Raw genomic sequence first — 21,534 nt, 5'->3', positions numbered from 1 at the left:
TTTCACATTGTTTAGGGGTGAGCTGACAAGTTTAGTAGTTTTGATTTTACAGTCAGATAAAGCCCAATAGATCACACCCAAATGTCAGTTCAGAAATGCGTGAGATTAACAGCCATGTTTCTCTTTGTTGGTTTTAGTGAACAACTTCCATAAAGGGACTGAACCCATCACTCTGACTGTACCACATGTTGTCTGTTTTGTCATATGGCTCATGTGTAACATCAGCGGGTTTGGCTCACCCCTACATATGAAGTCACACACACACTGTAGGCTAGAGGGAGAGATTGAGAACTGGAAACACAGATGGAGAGAGGGCGAAAAGCGAGATAGAAAGAGGAGGAATTATTGCTGCCAGCTGTGAGCCTAGCTATTACAATCCCACATGAAATTGTCAGTGCCTATTTAGTCCATAGGGAACATATATTCAAAGGTCATAACGGTTGGAGAGAAATAAAAAACACACCTCATTCACAGACTGTAAATTACAACTCATAGTGTACATTTGGACTGACGAGAAACTGTAATTGTTATTGTCGAACTGTAAACGACTTGCCCCCAAGACACACTTGACTGTCCAGATGACCATACCAAGCCTAATGGGGGCATATTTGACTTGAACTTTCAGAGCTCTAAAACATCATCATAAACTAAAGCATTCATTACACTGAAGAGTCGCAGACGCATTCTCAGAGCAACGTTACTAAAAGATTAAGTTTGTGTTCAGTTTCAGTTCAAATACTGATCTAAATACTAACTCCTCACTTTACAGTAGTTCAGCCTTTTAACCTCCACTAAATTCCAATCCTGCTATTTCCAACAGCAGTCCCTCTGCAAAACAACCACTTATGGTTCATTTGGCCGTCAAAGTACTCTGCAATCTCCCTGTTTAACTGCAGGGATTAAAGGAAGGTTCTTAATTGCTTCCTTTGAGAGCAGAAAGGATTAGATCAAGGGAGATGATGAGGCGATGATGAGGCCAACGAGAAACTAGGCCGAGACACAGGGTCTCGTAGGATTCTCCCACCAAATGAAGAAATACGGGCATTTACAGACTCTAAGCACATTCATTGGTTCTATGTAGGACTTTTCCAGGAATTTAGAGTGTACTCATTAGACATGTTGGAGAGTAAATAGCTTGCCTTAATAAACGTATCATATCCGTCCAAATCTAGACCATTAGGTGATGTACTGAAGACTTCCCCACACTCCCAGAAAGTCAAACTATCCCATATCTAGGAGAAGGAAAGTTTCTTACATTCTTCAGAACATTATTCACCCTCCTCGGCTGACAAGCGTACTGCATTTCCCCACCAACAAAAACAGTAGAGAAAGCACTGAGGCTTTATTTTGAACTCACTGAACTATACAGCAATCAATGTATTCTACTTCGTTTTTATAACGCACCCCTGTCAAACAACAGCTCTGTTTTCAAAGGGAATGCAAATGCACTATGGGTGGAGTGGTGCGGTGTGTAGACGGGGGTGGGTGGGTGTTGTGGTACAAACTGTTTATGCTTTCAATCTGTCAGGGAAGCATGATTCACTTGCAAAAAAAACTGTATTGGAGCTAACTGTTCTGGAACTAACTGTACTTTCTGCCATTCAACTACTATGCTTTCAACTGATGTTATTGAGGGGCTATCTAATAGACGTGTTTTCTGTTCTTCTCCTTGGGTAGATATGGGGTCAGTCCTGGTGAAGTGTGGGTATCCGGAACATGTGCACTCATCTGTGATTACCCTGAGTGTGTGTGTGTGTGTGTGTGTGTGTGTGTGTTTGTGTGTGTGTGTGTGTGTGTGTGTGTGTGTGAGCACCTTCTCCCCGAACACTGAAAGGAGGCCAGAATGTAGGCTAGGTCTCAGTGAGTGGGAGAACCTGCCAAGTCTTTCTCTGGAAACTCTCTCCGTCTGGGAGGAGCAGCAGCACTCCTTCATGTCTGCCTTTCATCTGTCACTTCTATCCTTCAGCGCTTTGATCAGCTCCAATGCTACCGACACTCCTAGGCCTGGAGGCTGGAGGCCTGCTTCTAGCCATCACCTACAACAGGCTTCAAAGAGGCTACGAGGGAGGAGAGTACCAAGATGAGTATATGTTAGCCTCCAACATGAGCTTCTTCTCAGCTTCTTCTAATCTGTAGGGAACACAGTCTAGCAAAGCTGAAACAAAGAGCCAATGGCTTCATGAAATTACTTCTTTTGTTTTGCTTTTATATACTATATTGTTGTAGATGTAGACTGTTACAAACTAATTGCATTACTTCTCTAGTGACATCGCTGCGTGATGGGGTGGCAGGTAGTCTAGTGGTTAGAGCGTTGGGCCAGTAACCGAAAGGTTGCTAGATCGAATCCCCGAGCTAACAAGGTAAAAATCTGTCATTCTGCCCTTGAACAAGGTAGTTAACCCACTGTTCCGAGGCTGTCATTGTAAATAATAATTTGTTCTTAACTGACTTGCCTAGTTAAATAAAGGTACAAAAATAAATGACAATTGGGACAAAAATGTTTGCATTCTAACCATAGAAAGACAAGATAAAGGTATGCCTCATCATCTACAACAACGTATGGATGCAGGATAGGTCATCAACCTCTGAGAAGTGACTTCTCATGTCTCATTTCCCCAACCACATGAAAGCAACTCAAAGTTATGCTCTGTAAAACAGAAACCTCACTGGGTTAGGGTGTCCTGCGTCATAAACCCATAAGTGCGTCTGTGGGAAGTTTCACTCTGAGTGTTTTGTTTACTGTACACATACAGTGTAATACCATAAATGACAGAGGGCTGTTGAAAACCGGATGCTTCACAAGGTTACAGTCCCTCTACTGAATGAATGTACTGTGCAAAGTTGGAAACAACGTGACTGTTGTGTGTCAAATTGTCACTAATATGATAATGATCTAACTGTATTTACTCAAGATGGGGAAAAGTTCTAAGTGTACGTTCCCATTAGACAGGACTATGATGTACATATACTGTAAATAACCCTGGCTGAGAATGAGAAGTGCTTTATATTAATGTAAACCTTTAGGACCCAGGACTAATGAAAATAAACATCTCCCCTGCTCCAGTACTGGGGCACTCGGGTTTGGGGAGGTTGTTGGATTGGCCAGCTGCTCTGCGGCTACACTAAGGACCTGGAGGTTTTCAAGAGATTTCATTAGAAACATCAACAGTGGGAGAAGCAGGACGGCCAGCTGAATTAGCTTGTTTCAAACCATGATTAATGGAATCAGGTGGTTTACTGAGTGACTGGAATGAGAGTATAAACAACACCTCCAGCTCCAGGACTTGAGGCTTATTTTCCTCTCAGTGGTTCTCTTTTGTCTCTGATACACAGGCGTAAAGTAACCCGGCTCTGTGGAGAGGATTCTGACTAGTGACGCCTGACGCCCTCCCCCAAATAACAGTCTGGCAGTGTCGGGACAAGGGGACTCAATGAAGCTGTCTTTCTGTATGACAACAGCTGCACATAGATTCTGATTTAAAAAAATATATTTTGAGACTGTGAGACCTCCTCACTCTCTCTCTATATGTCTGCCAAACTCCCCTGTCCTCCCTCTCCTTCCCTCCATCCAACACTCTCTCTCTATATGTCTGCCAAACTCTCCTGTCCTCCCTCTCCTTCCCTCCATCCAACACTTTCTCTCTTTCTCTTTTGTGAATAGCTGGGAGTTGGGAAAGAGATTCCCAGTCGTTGTTTGGCCTGAATGGAGGGACCTGGAGGAGAGGTAACCTCCGATTCCCAGAGAGACTGATGGCCTCATCGCCTCCACACAGGATCACTACTCAAATCCACTTTTCCTCAGCTCCAATTAGCTGTGGTGGGGAGCCCTGCTCTGCTCTGTCTGACCAGACCACAGGGCCTGGGATAGACCAGGAAGGGAGGGAGGGAGCCTAATGTTAGGTCACTTACGTCCCACCCTTCCCAGCAATTAGGGAGCATATGAGTCTGCAGCTGGTCTGGAGCTGAAAAACAGCAATGGGAGGGTGTTACCACCAGAAGTCTATATCAGGGTTTCCCAAACTCTGTCTTTGTCCTAGCACTACACAGCTGATTCAAATATCCAACTCATCATCAAGCTGTGTAGTGCTAGGACTAAAACCAAAATGTTCACCCAGGGGGGCCCCAGGACCGAGTTTGGGAAACCCTGGTCTGTACCACCTAGACTAGAGAAAACTTAGCTGCCTGCCTGACTGCCAGGCATCAGGGATGGTGAGCTCTTTGTTAGCTGTAATGTTATGAGTAACGATATGAGTGGGGTTTCAGCAGCACAGAGAGGATTTGGTCTCATAATGGTTTGGTGGGGGTGTTAAATAGCACAGAGACAGGGAATCAGAAAGCACTGTTATAACACAGAGACAGGGAGTCAGAAAGCACTGTTATAACACAGAGACAGGGAATCAGAAAGCACTGTTATAACACAGAGACAGGGAGTCAGAAAGCACTGTTATAACACAGAGACAGGGAATCAGAAAGCACTGTTATAACACAGAGACAGGGAATCAGAAAGCACTGTTATAACACAGAGACAGGGAATCAGAAAGCACTGTTATAACACAGAGACAGGGAGTCAGAAAGCACTGTTATAACACAGAGACAGGGAGTCAGAAAGCACTGTTATAACACAGAGACAGGGAATCAGAAAGCACTGTTATAACACAGAGACAGGGAGTCAGAAAGCACTGTTATAACACAGAGACAGGGAGTCAGAAAGCACTGTTATAACACAGAGACAGGGAGTCAGAAAGCACTGTTATAACACAGAGACAGGGAGTCAGAAAGCACTGTTATAACACAGAGACAGGGAGTCAGAAAGCACTGTTATAACACAGAGACAGGGAATCAGAAAGCACTGTTATAACACAGAGACAGGGAGTCAGAAAGCACTGTTATAACACAGAGACAGGGAGTCAGAAAGCACTGTTATAACACAGAGACAGTGAGTCAGAAAGCACGGTTATAGCACAGAGACAGGGAGTCAGAAAGCACTGTTATAACACAGAGACAGGGAGTCAGAAAGCACTGTTATAACACAGAGACAGGGAGTCAGAAAGCACTGTTATAACACAGAGACAGGGAGTCAGAAAGCACTGTTATAACACAGAGACAGGGAGTCAGAAAGCACTGTTATAACACAGAGACAGGGAGTCAGAAAGCACTGTTATAACACAGAGACAGGGAGTCAGAAAGCACTGTTATAACACAGAGACAGGGAATCAGAAAGCACTGTTATAACACAGAGACAGGGAGTCAGAAAGCACTGTTATAACACAGAGACAGGGAGTCAGAAAGCACTGTTATAACACAGAGACAGGGAGTCAGAAAGCACTGTTATAACACAGAGACAGGGAGTCAGAAAGCACTGTTATAACACAGAGACAGGGAGTCAGAAAGCACTGTTATAACACAGAGACAGGGAGTCAGAAAGCACTGTTATAACACAGAGACAGGGAGTCAGAAAGCACTGTTATAACACAGAGACAGGGAGTCAGAAAGCACTGTTATAACACAGAGACAGGGAATCAGAAAGCACTGTTATAACACAGAGACAGGGAGTCAGAAAGCACTGTTATAACACAGAGACAGGGAGTCAGAAAGCACTGTTATAACACAGAGACAGGGAGTCAGAAAGCACTGTTATAACACAGAGACAGGGAATCAGAAAGCACTGTTATAACACAGAGACAGGGAATCAGAAAGCACTGTTATAACACAGAGACAGGGAATCAGAAAGCACTGTTATAACACAGAGACAGGGAATCAGAAAGCACTGTTATAACACAGAGACAGGGAGTCAGAAAGCACTGTTATAACACAGAGACAGGGAGTCAGAAAGCACTGTTATAACACAGAGACAGGGAATCAGAAAGCACTGTTATAACACAGAGACAGGGAGTCAGAAAGCACTGTTATAACACAGAGACAGGGAGTCAGAAAGCACTGTTATAACACAGAGACAGGGAGTCAGAAAGCACTGTTATAACACAGAGACAGGGAGTCAGAAAGCACTGTTATAACACAGAGACAGGGAGTCAGAAAGCACTGTTATAACACAGAGACAGGGAGTCAGAAAGCACTGTTATAACACAGAGACAGGGAGTCAGAAAGCACTGTTATAACACAGAGACAGGGAGTCAGAAAGCACTGTTATAACACAGAGACAGGGAATCAGAAAGCACTGTTATAACACAGAGACAGGGAGTCAGAAAGCACTGTTATAACACAGAGACAGGGAGTCAGAAAGCACTGTTATAACACAGAGACAGGGAGTCAGAAAGCACTGTTATAACACAGAGACAGGGAGTCAGAAAGCACTGTTATAACACAGAGACAGGGAGTCAGAAAGCACTGTTATAACACAGAGACAGGGAATCAGAAAGCACTGTTATAACACAGAGACAGGGAATCAGAAAGCACTGTTATAACACAGAGACAGGGAGTCAGAAAGCACTGTTATAACACAGAGACAGGGAGTCAGAAAGCATCAAAGCACTCTGCTTGAAAATGTCAAATATAATCCTCCTATCTCATTAGACTCTCCAAATATTATTGAACTTGTTGAGTGGAATTTGTTATTGATAACTACAAATAAAAACACTTGCAATAGGTAGATATACACTCTATGGTCTATATATACACCTGTTTGGGCCTAAGTTCAAATTAAATTGATCACCAGTCATCGCTAGGCCTACTTTAAATGGCTCAATAACCATTGGCCCAAAATTCTGAAGTATAAAGTTGAGAACCTGAAAAGCATTATCTGAAAACAGCATCTGCATTCAATGTTTTATTTTAAGCCGAAAAAACAAGTGTTCTTTTGGACGTGCTACTAAATCCAAGTCCTCATTTAAAGATCATGATTTGAGTCCAAATGAACAGATATTGATGTATACCTAAGACCCCTTGCTGTGCTAAAATTATACTTTTATGCAAACACAAAGATCTCTTTAGAAAGCCAATGAGTAACAAAAACAGCATATCTCTAATTGAGTCAGTGTTGCATAGTGCTACTAGTAATCAGACACATTAGTATCCTTACGCCTCTGACAGTTTGCCTATCTGAGTTCTCTCACATGTCCACTGACACCTCTCCAATACAGAGAACCTCTCCAATACAGAGAGCCTCTCCAATACAGAGAGCCTCTCCAATACAGAGAGCCTCTCCAATACAGAGAGCCTCTCCAATACAGAGAGCCTCTCCAATACAGAGAGCCGTTCCAATATAGAGCCCAGACTCAGCACAATGCCTGCATTCTGCCAGCACACTCCCAGCCCATCGATCCACTCGATTGATTACCATAGAGCTGCAATGTCTTTGACTTTCACCCGTGACCTCCCTCTCCTTCTCTCTCTCTGTGTCTGTGTGCGCGTGTGTGGGTGTCTGTCGTGTGGCTCAGTTGGTAGAGCATGGCGCTGGCAATGCCAGGGCTGTATGCACTCGATACTGTTAGTCGCTCTGGATAAGAGAGTCTGCTAAATGACTCAAATGTAAAAATATGAATGTGTGTGTGTAAGCCACGGTGGTAATAGGGAAGGATAGGGTTGTGAATGTGACCACAGTGGAATCACAGCCACAAACTCCCCGCTCTACGTCATTCCATATTGACATATGCAGCCAAGCGTGGAGAGGGGGGGAGGTCAGTCCCATTTTCCAGCAGAATGAAAGTGAGAGACTCCTGCCAGGATCATGCTCACCCAGGTGTTATTTCTGTCCACTGGGAATGGGAGCCCTAAGGACCACAGGTGGTAGAGAGAGAGTATACATAACTACATTTACAGTAAACAAAAGGCAAACTCATATTTGACCATGTAGACTAATGACTTATTTAACTTTAAACATATGTGTTTGAATATTGGTAATTAACACCACTTCCCAATTGATTCATTCATATGTTGAACCACATAGCCTACCAATGAACGTAGCCTGGTTCAAGCCAACATTGACGTTGCTTTAATTAAATGTAAAGGCCATTTATACTTAATTTTCTTTCCATATCAGTCATACTATTGCACCTTCAAACTACTGGCAGTGATCTTGGATAATAACCAGAGGGGAAAGGCTGGATGCAGCTCACAGTAACATTTTTAGCCGTCCAAGGTGATATAATTAGCTCAAGTGTCTATGACAATCTGTTTCATTGGCTGTTAAATAACTCCAGGTACGAGAGCAGAACACCTCCCCCTGTCGGAGGAAAACAACACTGCTGAACTTGACCCTTCGGAGGCCCGCTCCTCCTCCCATCCCTTCTAAATTTCCGTTGCCAGAGCCGCGGAGCACATTCCTCTGTGGCTGTGTTGACTGAACATGTGTGTCTGTGACTGAGCCTGAGAGAGCGGGATCTCTCTGAGTCTGAGCCTCTGCAGCAGCAGGAAGCGGCCGCCACAGTGCAGGGTGCAGATTTACGGTATGCTGCTCAACGGTCACAGAGACAACTGTACAGTGTGGTAGTTTAGTGTGTGTGACATAACAGCATAATGTTACAGTGCACACACACAATGTGTTTTTTGTGCAGTGCCGTGGCCGCAGATGGAGGAGTCCGGAGATGGGAGGGGTTCACGGGCAGCTCGAGGCAGAGAGGCTGAGCTCGGCTTCTCAGTAAATGCTCACTTAGAACTTTGGCACTGTCTCCTCACAAGAGTCTTTTGTGAAATTGGTCAAACCACCGTACCATCTATTGTGACAATATTTATGCTATATTGAGTTTAATAAAAAGTCTTCAAACACAAGAAAAATTCTGAATAACAGAAGACAAGTAGAACCTGTTAAAAGAGTTGGCACAGTTACATTGGGTCATCATTTTTTATTCTGCAATAAAAACTATTAACACAAATATGAGTAATAAGCCAAACAGGGGAGTTTGTGTAAACACATTATTGCTGCAAATGAAACCCTGATTAACATAGAGGCAGAAAACAACAAGCTTTAAGCCAGCATCATCCTTGGGGATCCAATGCAATCGGGAGTACTGCACTCTGCTCAATTAGTAAAGATACCAAAACACAGGCCAGCAAATGAGCAGGGACCAACACAGCCCAGCTGGTGTTGCTGTTTGATGGCTTAACACTGCTAACACTGCTCTCCCTGTCCAACCCAGAGATGAGATCAGGGAGGGAGGGAGGGAGAAGGTGGAGAGAGAGCTCTGATGAAGGAAGCAGAGCACAACATATCCTTGGAACTGAAAGGGGGGTCTGTGCCTTTAAGAACAAATGCTGACTGGTTGCCTCTCTGCTCTCCCTCTCTCCTCCCCCTCCTTCCTTTCCTTTCCCTCTCTCAGCACTAGCCTCCTCCCTCCAGCCCTCCCTCTTTCTTTGGTCTGAGTGAAAGTGAAAAGCTGCAGCTCCTTATCAGAGTGTTTACAGCCAGGGGTTTGTAGGCTATTAGGCAGGTCAGGTGACAGGGAGGCTGTGCTGCACCATGACCCAGACATCTCAGGGTGAAGGTTGCCTCAGGGAGGGGTGGGGGGGGGGGGGGGGGGGGGGGGGTGACAGGGTTTACTGGTGGGAGGGGCCAGAGCCAGCCAGGCCAGAGGTAGATCAGTGGCAGACACACAGCCCAGCCAGTTTATTTGGTTCCATGGAAGTTGTGGGAACGTATGTTTTTGGTTCCATATAAGTTGTGGGAACGTATGTTTTTGGTTCCATATAAGTTGTGGGAACAAAGCCATATGTTTCCTGACTTGTAAAACTGAAGTGAACATTTCGCCTGTTCTGGGAACGTTTATTTTTAGGTTGCAGGGAGGTTCTGAGAACATTTTACTCTGCTTTCTTTAAAGTTTCTTGGGAGGTTTTATTAATGCTCTGAGAACGGAAATGATAGGTTTTGGAATAACTTTCTTAAAACTTTCACTGAATGTTTCATTAAGACTTTTAATAACACCGCCAGCTTATTTAAAAAAAAAAAAAATTAAACTCCAAACACAGATAGGACACATGGAAATTAATTTCCTCAGGCATTAATCATGCAAACATATTTATTTTTGATTGTGACAAGGCATCAGTGAGATTTGAACATATAATCTTTTGCTCTCTATCGATGGAATTAGTCCAATGCATCACCAGGATGAAGCTAGCATTACATGTTTTTTGCGCATACAAAGCTGTTCATTTTAGTCTATTCAAACAGACCCCATTTCAAAGGAAACAAGCACTCATTAAGATCAGGTGTGGCCAATTAGTGGGTGCGGGCCAACACATGAACAAACACAACAAGATAAAGGATAGAGCGAGTTTGTTGATGCTGAGAACGGAATGAATATGTTTTTAAATAACATTCTTAGAACGTTCTCTTAACGTTACTAAAGTTTTTATGGAAAGTTTTCTTAACATTCTCAGAACAATTTGAGAACATTACTTTAAATAGAACCATGAGGAAACCTGTAGGAAACAGGTTTCCTAACCAGTTGACGAACGTTCCTAGAACATTACGAAAATTGAAATGAAATGTAACCACGTTTGAACTTTTAGGAAACGTTCTATTAAGGTAATGAAATAAAGTTTCATTAAAATAACGTTTTTTTGTCAACTTTAAAAACTTTTTACCTTTATGTGCTGAGAATGTTCCAAAGCCAAGCAACTATCCTGCACCATTCCCAGAAAGTTGTGGGAAGGTTGTATGCAAAATAACCATAGGTTAACCACGCTCTCACCAAGCTCTAAGAAACATATGGTTCTCATAACATTATGTGCTAGCTGGGATGGTTCTCAGAGCATTATGTGCTAGCTGGAGGCTCGCAGCTGAGGACAGAAATAATTTCCAGCACTAGCTCAGCTATCAGGCTTCCCTCTCTGCCATCTTCCTTTTCCCGTTCACCTCAGGAACAGCCATATTTATTCAATCTAAACAAATACAGCAGATTTTTTACCTTTATTTAACTAGGCAAGTCAGTTAAGAACAAATGTTTATTTACAATGATGGCCTACCGAGAAACAGTGAGTTAACTACCTTGTTCAAGGGCAGATTGACCAGCACAGAAAGGGGCAGGGGCAGATTGACCTGAGATTGACCAGCACAGAAAGGATTTCAGCTTTAGGCCTATCATATTCAGAGTCAAACGTGGACAAAGTCCTAAATAAAAGATGTTAATAATTAAGAAGAAAATAAACTAAGCTAACAAGCTTGAAAAGTCTTGTAAAAAAAATATTCAGCTAAGAATATATAGCAAAATTAAAGCAATTACTGATAATGTAACACAACACACACACATACACAAAACAATCCTACCAGGACAGTGTGCATAGCAGGGAACCCCTACAGAGTGGGCTTGGCTGTATGGGGGAGTTCCGCACTGTACAGTACTGTATGTACATTGCAGGATGATATTGCTGGTGACATGATAGAAGGTGATGAATGAGAGCATCCGTAGCTGCAGAGGGATGGTAGAGAAACCGGTGTGTGAATCTGAGCTGTGTGGAGACACACACATACACACACACATACACACACACACACACACACACACACACACACACATACACACATACACACATCACCCCCTCAGGCTCACTCTCGATCATGTTGATACACTGACCGCTCAGATGCCCACATAAACACACATTCCACTGCTCCCCCACACACACACACACACACACACACACACACACACACACACACACACACACACACACACACACACACACACACACACACACACACACACACACACACACACACACACACACACACACACACACACACACAACCAGGCCATAGAGAAGACCCTGTCTTGCTGCTCTGCTCACACACAGAGGGGCTGAGGAGGGTCTTCTGCAGTGCTGATTCCCTGCATTCAGTATATCGTACAGCAAATGATTATTTTACCTGCATATGGAGCCAATTGCTTCCCATAATATTTCAACCTGTTTGCAGGCTGACAGTAGCAGATGATTTATTTTCATCATTTTATTTAATGACAGGCTTTGCTCCTCCCTGCCACTAAAGAGGTCTAATAGAACAGCCTATTCGCTTAATAGTGGGCGCACAGGCTCATTGTGTTTCTATCCTACTGGTTGGGGTTATGTAGGGTGACCTGGCAGGCTGGTTGAGACCTATGGCAGGGGCCAGGGAAGGGCTGCCTCCTCTGATGGGACAGCTCCTCCTTGGCCTCTGCCATGGGTCCCAACCAGCCTGCCAGGTCACCCCACTCTGAGCCAAGTAGCAGAGAGGATGCAGAGAGTGGCCCTGGCTGATGGCTGCTGGCTCTAGCCCTGAGAGGCAGCCTGCCTGCCTGTCTGTGCATCAGCTGGTGCCCAGCTTTCCCCTCTAACTACCAGGCTACACCCTTTTATTAAACACTGTACATTTTAACACATCTCTGAGGCTGGCATTCGAAATCCATGCTAATTTAAAATGATTTACACTGTCAGGACTTGGCTCCAGTTAATTTCTCTCTTTCTACTTTCTTCTCTCTCGCTTGCTCTCTCTCTCTCTCGCTTGCTCTCTCTCTCTCTCTCGCTAACTATCTGTCTCTCTCGCTCTCTCGGGGCGGCAGGTAGCTTAGTGGTTAAGATCGCTGGGCCAGTAATTGAAATGTTTCTGGTTCAAATCCGTGAGCTGGCAAGGTGCTAAAATCTGCTGTTCTGCCCTTGAGCAAGGCAGTTAACCCCCATTCAGACAATCCCCCGCACCTCTCTGATTCAGAGGGGTTGGGTTAAATGCACAAGACACTATTCAGTTGAATGCATTCAGTTGTACAACCGACTAGGTATCCCCTCGCTCTCTCAATACCAACTTCTACAGTGCTGTGTGACTCAGTAAAGTGGTTGTTCAAAAGATACTCCTCTGAGTCAACAGTTTTTCACTACGCCACAGCATCTATGTAGACTTCCTCCACTGACATGACACTGATGCACAAGGAACCTTTGATAAAACACTAGCGAGAATGTGAGTGCAGTGCAGTACCTCTCTCCTGTACGAAGTAGGCCAGGTAGAGGTCCAGCTCCTTGACCGAGACGCTGATGTGGTGTGGCTGGACACAGAGGATGGGGTTGTTGCATGGCCCAGCCTTGACCAGGCGCTCTCCGTCCGTGCTCTCCAGCGGGATGCCCTTGAACAGGATGACCATAACCAGGTCCAGCCTCCACACCTTGTCGGCCTGACGCAGGCAGTCGATCCTCCTCATCTTGCCCTTCTGGTCAGGGTTAGAGAGGACGCAGCAGGGGGGCTTCTTCCCTGTGATGGACAGCACAAAGTCCTCGCGGCACTCAGGCCGGATGTCCTTGCGCAGTTTGGCCAGCAGACGCGACGCCCACTTCTGCTTGACCTCGGGCTTCTCTCCCAGCAGCTCGTCCTTCACCGCCCGCTCTTCGTCCTTAGTCATCCTTTTCTCGTGCTTCTTGAAGTACTTGCGTTTGCGCGCCTGCAGGTTGAACCAGGTGTAGGCGAAGGCACGCACATGCGGCAGAAGGGCCTCGATGAACGGATGAAACTCATCCTGGATAAGTGAACAAGAAGAAAGGGGTAAGTACTACTTTCTACATAAATGTACCAGAAGCGACCATGCTGTATGAACCGTAACCTATAACAGTGTATACAATACATGTGTATGGAACCAATTACTGTAAATAAAGAAAAGTGCAACCATAGTGGTTCTTTGTCTCCATGCTCAGTGGAACACCACCACCAACAGTAATCATTTATTCAATTATGTTTTGTTGATTATTTGCCTTCTTTTGGTCAGATTTTCAACAAACAAAATATACATCTGCATGACTTTTGGGCACCTCACAAGCCACAGCTGCTTTGCTGTTTAGCCCACAACAATTGAGCAATGTTCTCTTGGTATCTCTAATTACTTCCATATTTTCACTGAGCAAAAATCCCATATGCACCAGCCTGCCCTATAAAAGGCATTCAGAGATAATTTGCACATATAATACGCAAAACGATATAGTCTATTATATAGGCATGGTGCCTACGTGCATGTGTTTGCGTGTCTGCAGGTTTAGCCAAACAATGTATAGACTAAGGTTTGTTTATGAGCACATCATAGGCTATAAATGCATGCATATGTATGTATGTGTTTGTTCTTGCTCATGAAGGCCCATTAATTGAGTGATTGTGTGCAAAGGGGTCATCCATCCAAATGTAATAAAATGTCATTTGCACATACAAGCTGAGTTAAAGATTTATTGCGAGTACAGTGCTCAAATCTGTACAACCCACTTCTCATGCTGCCCTTTAGGTTTTGTGTATTTACCCTGGTGTCCATGAGGTTTAACCCTTTGTGGAATACCGGTGTCATAATATCAACTCTCCAGTGATCATCATCTCTTTCAATTAACTGTAACACTCCAAAATAGAACATTGTAGGATTTCCTTCCTCAAAGGGTTAACGTGTTGGTTAATGGCGTCTCTATGGGATTCTTGGTGTCCACACAGAGAGGTTGGAGTGGAGTGTGAAGGTGCTTCAGAGAGCCCATACAGGCCCTAGGAGCCGGCCCAGGGAGCGTAATTGGACATGACTGTATTACACTGCAGATCTCATGCAATAAACAGTCTGCAGTACTGCTCTCAGCAGCACAACATTTTAAATGCTTCCAGCTTTCTCAACCATGGCATCCTGCTCTGAGCATACGACATCGGTTTCAGATATATCTATTTCTTTTAATCATTCCTCCCATACCAACATTACATTTGATCCAGGGATGGCTAGTGTATTATTTTACTACTGTTTGCATTAAATAAAAGATGCATCATGTCCTTGAGGGCATTCTGTATGATAAGGTTTATGCTTTTTGAAGTTTAATCGTAATAAAGCATCTGTGGTGGCAGAGACAGCATCCTTTATTTCACGTTTATTTAGTCTGGCTTCACTGTGTTCCTATTCAGGACAGTTATAAAACAAATATATTCAAAGCAACGACTCTACTGAGAAGAGGAAACCAGTTTTATACATCCTATTTTAAACAGTAACAGCAGGACAAATTGTGTTTTCATGTCCGCTTCACTTATGTCAACTTTATATCTAAACAGGGTTCAAAGAAAACAGTCAGCTGTAATTTTGGGGTTCAGAGTCCTTTGTCTTGGCCCTGCTGAATGCACAGCGCACATACACAAGTATGTACAATCAGGGCCGGAAGAGGGATCATGGAGAAGAGATAGAGTTACTGTGTAAATGTTCCAAAGCTAACAAGTAGAGCAGAGAGAAACTCTCATGATAGAAACCAGAGGCCTGGAAACCAGACAGACAATCTGGGGCTTTATGAATTTCCAAAAAGAGGCAATTCAACACTGCCACAGGTACAACAAACTCACAGTATGTCTATTTAACGGTTACATAACGTTTGGTTTTTGTAGAGAACGTTTACAGCAGAGCTGCAGCTCTCCAGTCAAGATGAAGAGTGGTTAGCTTCCATTTCAGGCATTCATAATCATATGTGTTTTAGCCAAATGATAACACCACAAAACGTTTAGGGGGGGAAAGACTCAAGATATTGTAACAATTTGAGTACAAGGCCAAGTCCATTTTCAATGTGTGGTATACTTCTCAATTGGGTGCCTATCTTGCCTATTTGTGTCTAGCCCACATAGACAAGACTCCTGACCATGGATGTTCCCCTGTCTGGCCCATGGATAGAGTTCCTCTCATTAAACACATTGAGCTGGAATATGAACACCAACCACCCCTGCAGCAAAAGTAAACACTAATATACTTTCATTGAGGTTAGTTCCTATTTTTGAAATATTTCCATGACATTTACAGTGAACTCCAAACGTGCATTTCTGGACTTTAGGGCATGTCCCTCTTTTCCACTTATCCCTGCCTCCCTTTTATGAGGTCCTTATGTTTTCATAGCTCCCTCCATCCACATACCCCCTAGCTACAGCATCCATCTGTGCAAACTAGACTTTTACAGGCCCCTAATGGTAGCCTCTAGCCACACAAACCTGTCCTTCTTTCACCTGTGCCCTACCGTCTCTCTGTCCCAACCCCACAGCAATACAGGACAGTTTCTTAACTGTACAGCTGAATAGAGGTCTGAGACCATCATTTAAAAGTACCCATTAACCTAGCGGTGAAACTAGTGTTGCCTTATCGAACGTTAAGGTAGTGAACGTTATTTATGATAAGGGTTACTTACATGGAGAAAATCGGACCTCTCTGAAATGAAAATGGATGGCCATCCCCCTAAACCCTCCCTGAACGCTAGAAAAAAAAAATAGTGACCCTCACCTATGCCCAAAATAACAACTAAAACAAAGTGGATAGCAGAGAACATGTCTATACCGTTTACCATCACTTCTTGGACAGACCAGAGCCTTAGATATGCAGTTTTAAAAACAGTTTTTCGTCCTGCAAGCATTACATGGCAACACAAGAATTTTGATAGTGTACAGGGCTGCGGGCCAGAAGGGGTTGGGTTTGCAGACCACTGTTGAAAAGAGTAGGGGTGGAAAGATCTCCTTTATAGTAAAAGCATTGCATGCGTCTATCATCCTATTTCATGCAATTCTGTGTCATTTTACATATTAGCATAATCTTTTTTAATACCACACAAATGACAGAAATGACATGCTAAGAATGGACAGAGAGATAGGTCCATGTGTTCATCTTATCATATTTCTCCAATGCCAAACCAGTGTGACATGTTTGCAACGAAACTCTCCCTGTTTGCAAATAATTAAATCTGAGAAGTCATAAGGAATCTGAGCATGTTACTTGCAAAGGTTAGGCCTACCTTTCCACCCCAGACAGATTAAGCCTACTGATGCAGAAGATGTTAAGCATTAACTGCTGCCTGCTCTTCTTCCGTGGCTTAACCCAGCTAGTGTAGGTTACAAGTGTTTCCCTAAATGCTGTCTGGGTTTAAACATCTTCTACACAAAAAGTGAATAGCTCAATTCATAGTGACAGAATTAGATTACTTCCAAAGCAAAGTCAATTTTTGTCTCCTCGGCTATAGAAGGTTGTAGCTCAGCCTCTGAATGTCAAAGAAACGAAACAATGATATCCCCTTATGCACCGGAGTCACATATTTCCCGGGTATTTTACAGCATGTTTATGGCATACAGCATCGCGGACCTAAGCGCTGTTATAGATAACTTTATATAACCAATCCTTATATTCTTCTAAATCTTAAACTAACAATGGGTAGGCCTGTGCTTTTTGCCATTTTCTGTAATTAAATGTAAGCCTATGGCATGCATACCTTCTCATACGCTCTCAATTCCAGTTTTGGTTTTAATTTAACAGCCTTCACTGACACAGAGGTAGGACTATTTAAAGACTGCATGGTGGGTGGAGGAATTGACAGACAAATCAATGGGTATAGCAGCCTATAGCTTAATTTCGTCTGTAAAACAAGTAGGCCTACCTCTTATTTCTTAAATAGGAAGACATATGCTCTAACACAAAGCCCTCTTGTTGTTAGTAAAGTCTAATTAAAAATGAGTACGGTGTAAATTAATTATGCCTACTCGAATTTGCCTACTTTCAGCACCATGAGCTGTCCATTTCCGATTGATTGTGCCGCGGCTGCTGCTTCAAGTTCCAGCACCACAATGTAAGTTATTCGAAACTGGCTTATTGTGAGGTCAGTAACTATGATAAATACATAATGGGCAAGAAATACATTGTTTTTAATAAAATCTATTATAGTAGTAGCAAACTATCAAAGTTGACCTCCGGTCCTCCTCATCTTTGCGCTATCCTTCTCAAACTGAACTGAACATAGGCTATAACAGGGATCATCAACTAGATTCAGTCGTGGGCCGATTTGTTCTTGAGCGGATGGTCGGGGGCCAAATTCGGACTTGGACCACCAGTTGGGGAACCCTGGGTCTATAGGCTAGTCCGTGCGCAAGATAATGCATTTTTGGACTAGGCCTATCCCAAAAAAATGGGCAGACTTAATATTGCGTGCCCAGCGTTGAATCAGAGATGAGGGGGGTCATCGGGCACACATCGATATATAGTCTAATAAGCAACTAGTTCTACAATACTGAGAAATATAGACATTTCATCAATTACAAATGACATGACCCTCCCCTGGACTAGATTTTTTTTAAAAAATACTAAACCCTCCCCTTCACTGAAATGGAAGAAGCATGACCCTCCCCCATTTTCCTCCAGTTAACCATTCTGTAAATGTTGATCCATTCATAACTACAGAATTAAAGACCAGGATGAGAAAGCCGTGCAGAGTAAAGGAGTTGAGGGAAGGAGTTGAGAAGCGGACCCTCTCTCTCCTTTCCATACTGGGCAGGGACCCGCTCCAATGGAATGCTAAGGTTTTTCTACAATCAAAATCAAAAGGTTGCTTTGACTTCAGATTTGTTTACACTCTGACGATGAGAATGTTATTGATAAACAGAGGTGATGAATGAGTTCCCATATGGCACACCGACTGCAGATCTTTGATCAGAGCCTGGGTCTGAAGGCAGCTCAGCTTAGAGCAGAGGCCTGCTAAGATATCTGTTCTGTGCACCTATCAGTTTGGCCATTCAATAGTATATACTGGTGGCTACTGACTGGAGTCAGAGTGGCCAGAAATAACCTGAGTCCAGAGCCCTGCTCATAGAGGAAAGACATGACCATCACAGCTGTGTTTGTGCAGTAATTTAATCATTTTGTTTTTGCAGAGCCCAGGGAGATGTGTTTTTATTCCTGCTCGTTGCGCGGATACCATTTTTATTATGTCTTAAACAGAGAATGGAATTTCTTTGCAAATCCTTTTCCGGAGGGGGGTTGGTCTTTCTAGCGAATGAGAGAATGGTGGAGTTGTGGTCAGATGCACAATGTTGCCATGGTCACACTTTGTGCCAAGCACGTGTCACAACCCAAGCAAAGAAGGAGAGGGTGGAAAGTATTCTTACAGTTGATGAAATAACACATCTAAGCTATGGAACTTTCAAATTACTTCTACAGAATCTACCACCTTTGTCATCAGGAAGGTTGGTATAGCCTTACCCTATTTTGCATTGTGAATATTGTAGGTACGGTATTATAACATCAACTTAAACTGAAGAGCTGTATTTTTTCCCCCATATTCTCTTTATCGAGGCAAGTGTGATGTTGAATTCATTATGCTCAGAATTTATGCCTTTCTAAGCTTTCATGACAAGAATTCCTCCCTCCACACCCCATCCTGCACTGTAACTGCAGCAATCGCCAGAGGCTCTGGATGAAAATGGCAAAATCTCCTTCCCTCTCTCATTTCAATGCTAATGGTCGTAGAATACTAAAACAGCTGATTGCCAAGAAATCAGAAAAATGCTCTCTGCTAGTACCAAAGACCTTCTAACCACACTGCCAGCCAACTACACCTACAAAAAGGCACAACACTGGAGAGGGAACCAGATTTAGAAGGAAAGTGACTAGGGTGTGACTGGCTAGACACTGACCGTCCATGAAAGTGTCTGCAGTGTCCATCTCCTCCAGACCATCAGCACAATTCCACTTTTTCAGAGGCAAACCTTCCTTGGTCAGTTACGATGTGAAAAGCATCGTTCCCGTCAAGAACAAACGATCAGTAATAACCCCAAGACTGCACCAATCTCATCACTCATCTCTATTACAGGAATTTCCCTGCGTGATACTGAATGTGGATATCTAAATAACTGTTAGCTCCATTACTGAGTAATAAATAGTTAGGGAAAGTGTGTCGGCCTGTTTCCAGCAGGGCCGTGGTATGGCTGTGCATGTTAAGTGGGTCAAAGGGGATGTTGTGTTGACTTCCAGCAGTGAGTCATCCTGCCTAGTAGCTGCACAATCGCTGAGTCAGCCCTCAGCCACGCACAATGACAATAGAGGGCAGGGAGGAGGGATGGGCACTGGAACAGAGGCAGCAAGCTACAGAGGAGGGAAGACTCACTGCAGTATTTGGGTTAGCTCACTCTGTCGATCTCCTTTGCTGTCCCACATGGAGGCTACAGCTTTGTGACGGTCTCACAGCTATGGAGGTGCTCCGTCAACTGAAAGGGAACATTCTGACCTTTGAAATGTTGATCTAACAAGCTGTATTTTGTGTTTCGTCGGTATAAGTTCAGAGTCAAACACACCATACTCACTATGCGGCAGTATGAGTTCAGAGTCAGACACGCCATACTCACTATGCGGCAGTATGAGTTCAGAGTCAGACACGCCATACTCACTATGCGGCAGTATGAGTTCAGAGTCAAACACACCATACTCACTATGCGGCAGTATGAGTTCAGAGTCAAACACACCATACTCACTATGCGGCAGTATGAGTTCAGAGTCAAACACACCATACTCACTATGCGGCAGTATGAGTTCAGAGTCAAACACACCATACTCACTATGCGGCAGTATGAGTTCAGAGTCAGACACGCCATACTCACTATGCGGCAGTATGAGTTCAGAGTCAGACACGCCATACTCACTATGCGGCAGTATGAGTTCAGAGTCAAACACACCATACTCACTATGCGGCAGTATGAGTTCAGAGTCAGACACGCCATACTCACTATGCGGCAGTATGAGTTCAGAGTCAGACACGCCATACTCACTATGCGGCAGTATGAGTTCAGAGTCAGACACGCCATACTCACTATGCGGCAGTATGAGTTCAGAGTCAGACACGCCATACTCACTATGCGGCAGTATGAGTTCAGAGTCAGACACGCCATACTCACTATGCGGCAGTATGAGTTCAGAGTCAGACACGCCATACTCACTATGCGGCAGTATGAGTTCAGAGTCAGACACGCCATACTCACTATGCGGCAGTATGAGTTCAGAGTCAGACACGCCATACTCACTATGCGGCAGTATGAGTTCAGAGTCAGACACGCCATACTCACTATGCGGCAGTATGAGTTCAGAGTCAGACACGCCATACTCACTATGCGGCAGTATGAGTTCAGAGTCAGACACGCCATACTCACTATGCGGCAGTATGAGTTCAGAGTCAAACACACCATACTCACTATGCGGCAGTATGAGTTCAGAGTCAAACACACCATACTCACTATGCGGCAGTATGAGTTCAGAGTCAGACACGCCATACTCACTATGCGGCAGTATGAGTTCAGAGTCAGACACGCCATACTCACTATGCGGCAGTATGAGTTCAGAGTCAGACACGCCATACTCACTATGCGGCAGTATGAGTTCAGAGTCAGACACGCCATACTCACTATGCGGCAGTATGAGTTCAGAGTCAGACACGCCATACTCACTATGCGGCAGTATGAGTTCAGAGTCAGACACGCCATACTCACTATGACTCAATTAAATACTGGGAAAAACCCATCTGCAATTTCCACGTCAAAGTTCTTTATTAGTGTTGATGAACAGATCACTCATTCTCTCCAAAAGTGGGTTAATATGGCCAGTGGTGTAAAGTACTTAAGTAAAAATACTTTAAAGTACTACTTAAGTAGTTTTTGGGGTATCTGTACTTTACTTTAATATTTATATTTTTCACTACTTTTACTGAACTAAATTCTTTAAGAAAATATTGTACTTTTTACTCAACACCTTGACACCCAAAAGTACTCATTACATTTTGAATGCTTAGCAGGACAGGAAAATGGTCCAGTTCACACACTTATCAAGAGAACATCCCTGGTCA

General features: G+C 43.8%; 1 protein-coding gene across 4 annotated transcripts in view; it reads right to left on the bottom strand.

Annotated features, from left to right (window-relative positions):
• LOC120052492 (nuclear factor 1 C-type-like) overlaps positions 1 to 21,534 on the bottom strand; it is a 116,840-nt gene that overhangs the window by 64,863 nt on the left and 30,443 nt on the right. For 3 of the 4 annotated variants that reach the window (XM_038999434.1, XM_038999433.1, XM_038999435.1), the window contains exon 2: positions 12,896 to 13,427. In XM_038999434.1, the coding sequence (XP_038855362.1) occupies positions 12,896 to 13,427 (532 nt within the window). Of the gene's footprint in view, positions 1 to 10,641; positions 11,361 to 12,895; positions 13,428 to 21,534 lie in introns of those variants that run through there. The other variant, XM_038999436.1, reaches the window with a different exon arrangement.

This window comes from Salvelinus namaycush, chromosome 8 (genome assembly GCF_016432855.1).
Source record: "Salvelinus namaycush isolate Seneca chromosome 8, SaNama_1.0, whole genome shotgun sequence".
Lineage (NCBI taxonomy): Eukaryota > Metazoa > Chordata > Actinopteri > Salmoniformes > Salmonidae > Salvelinus > Salvelinus namaycush.
The sequence above is the reverse complement of the archived record's forward strand: the minus strand, read 5'-3'. Positions and strand labels throughout refer to the sequence as shown.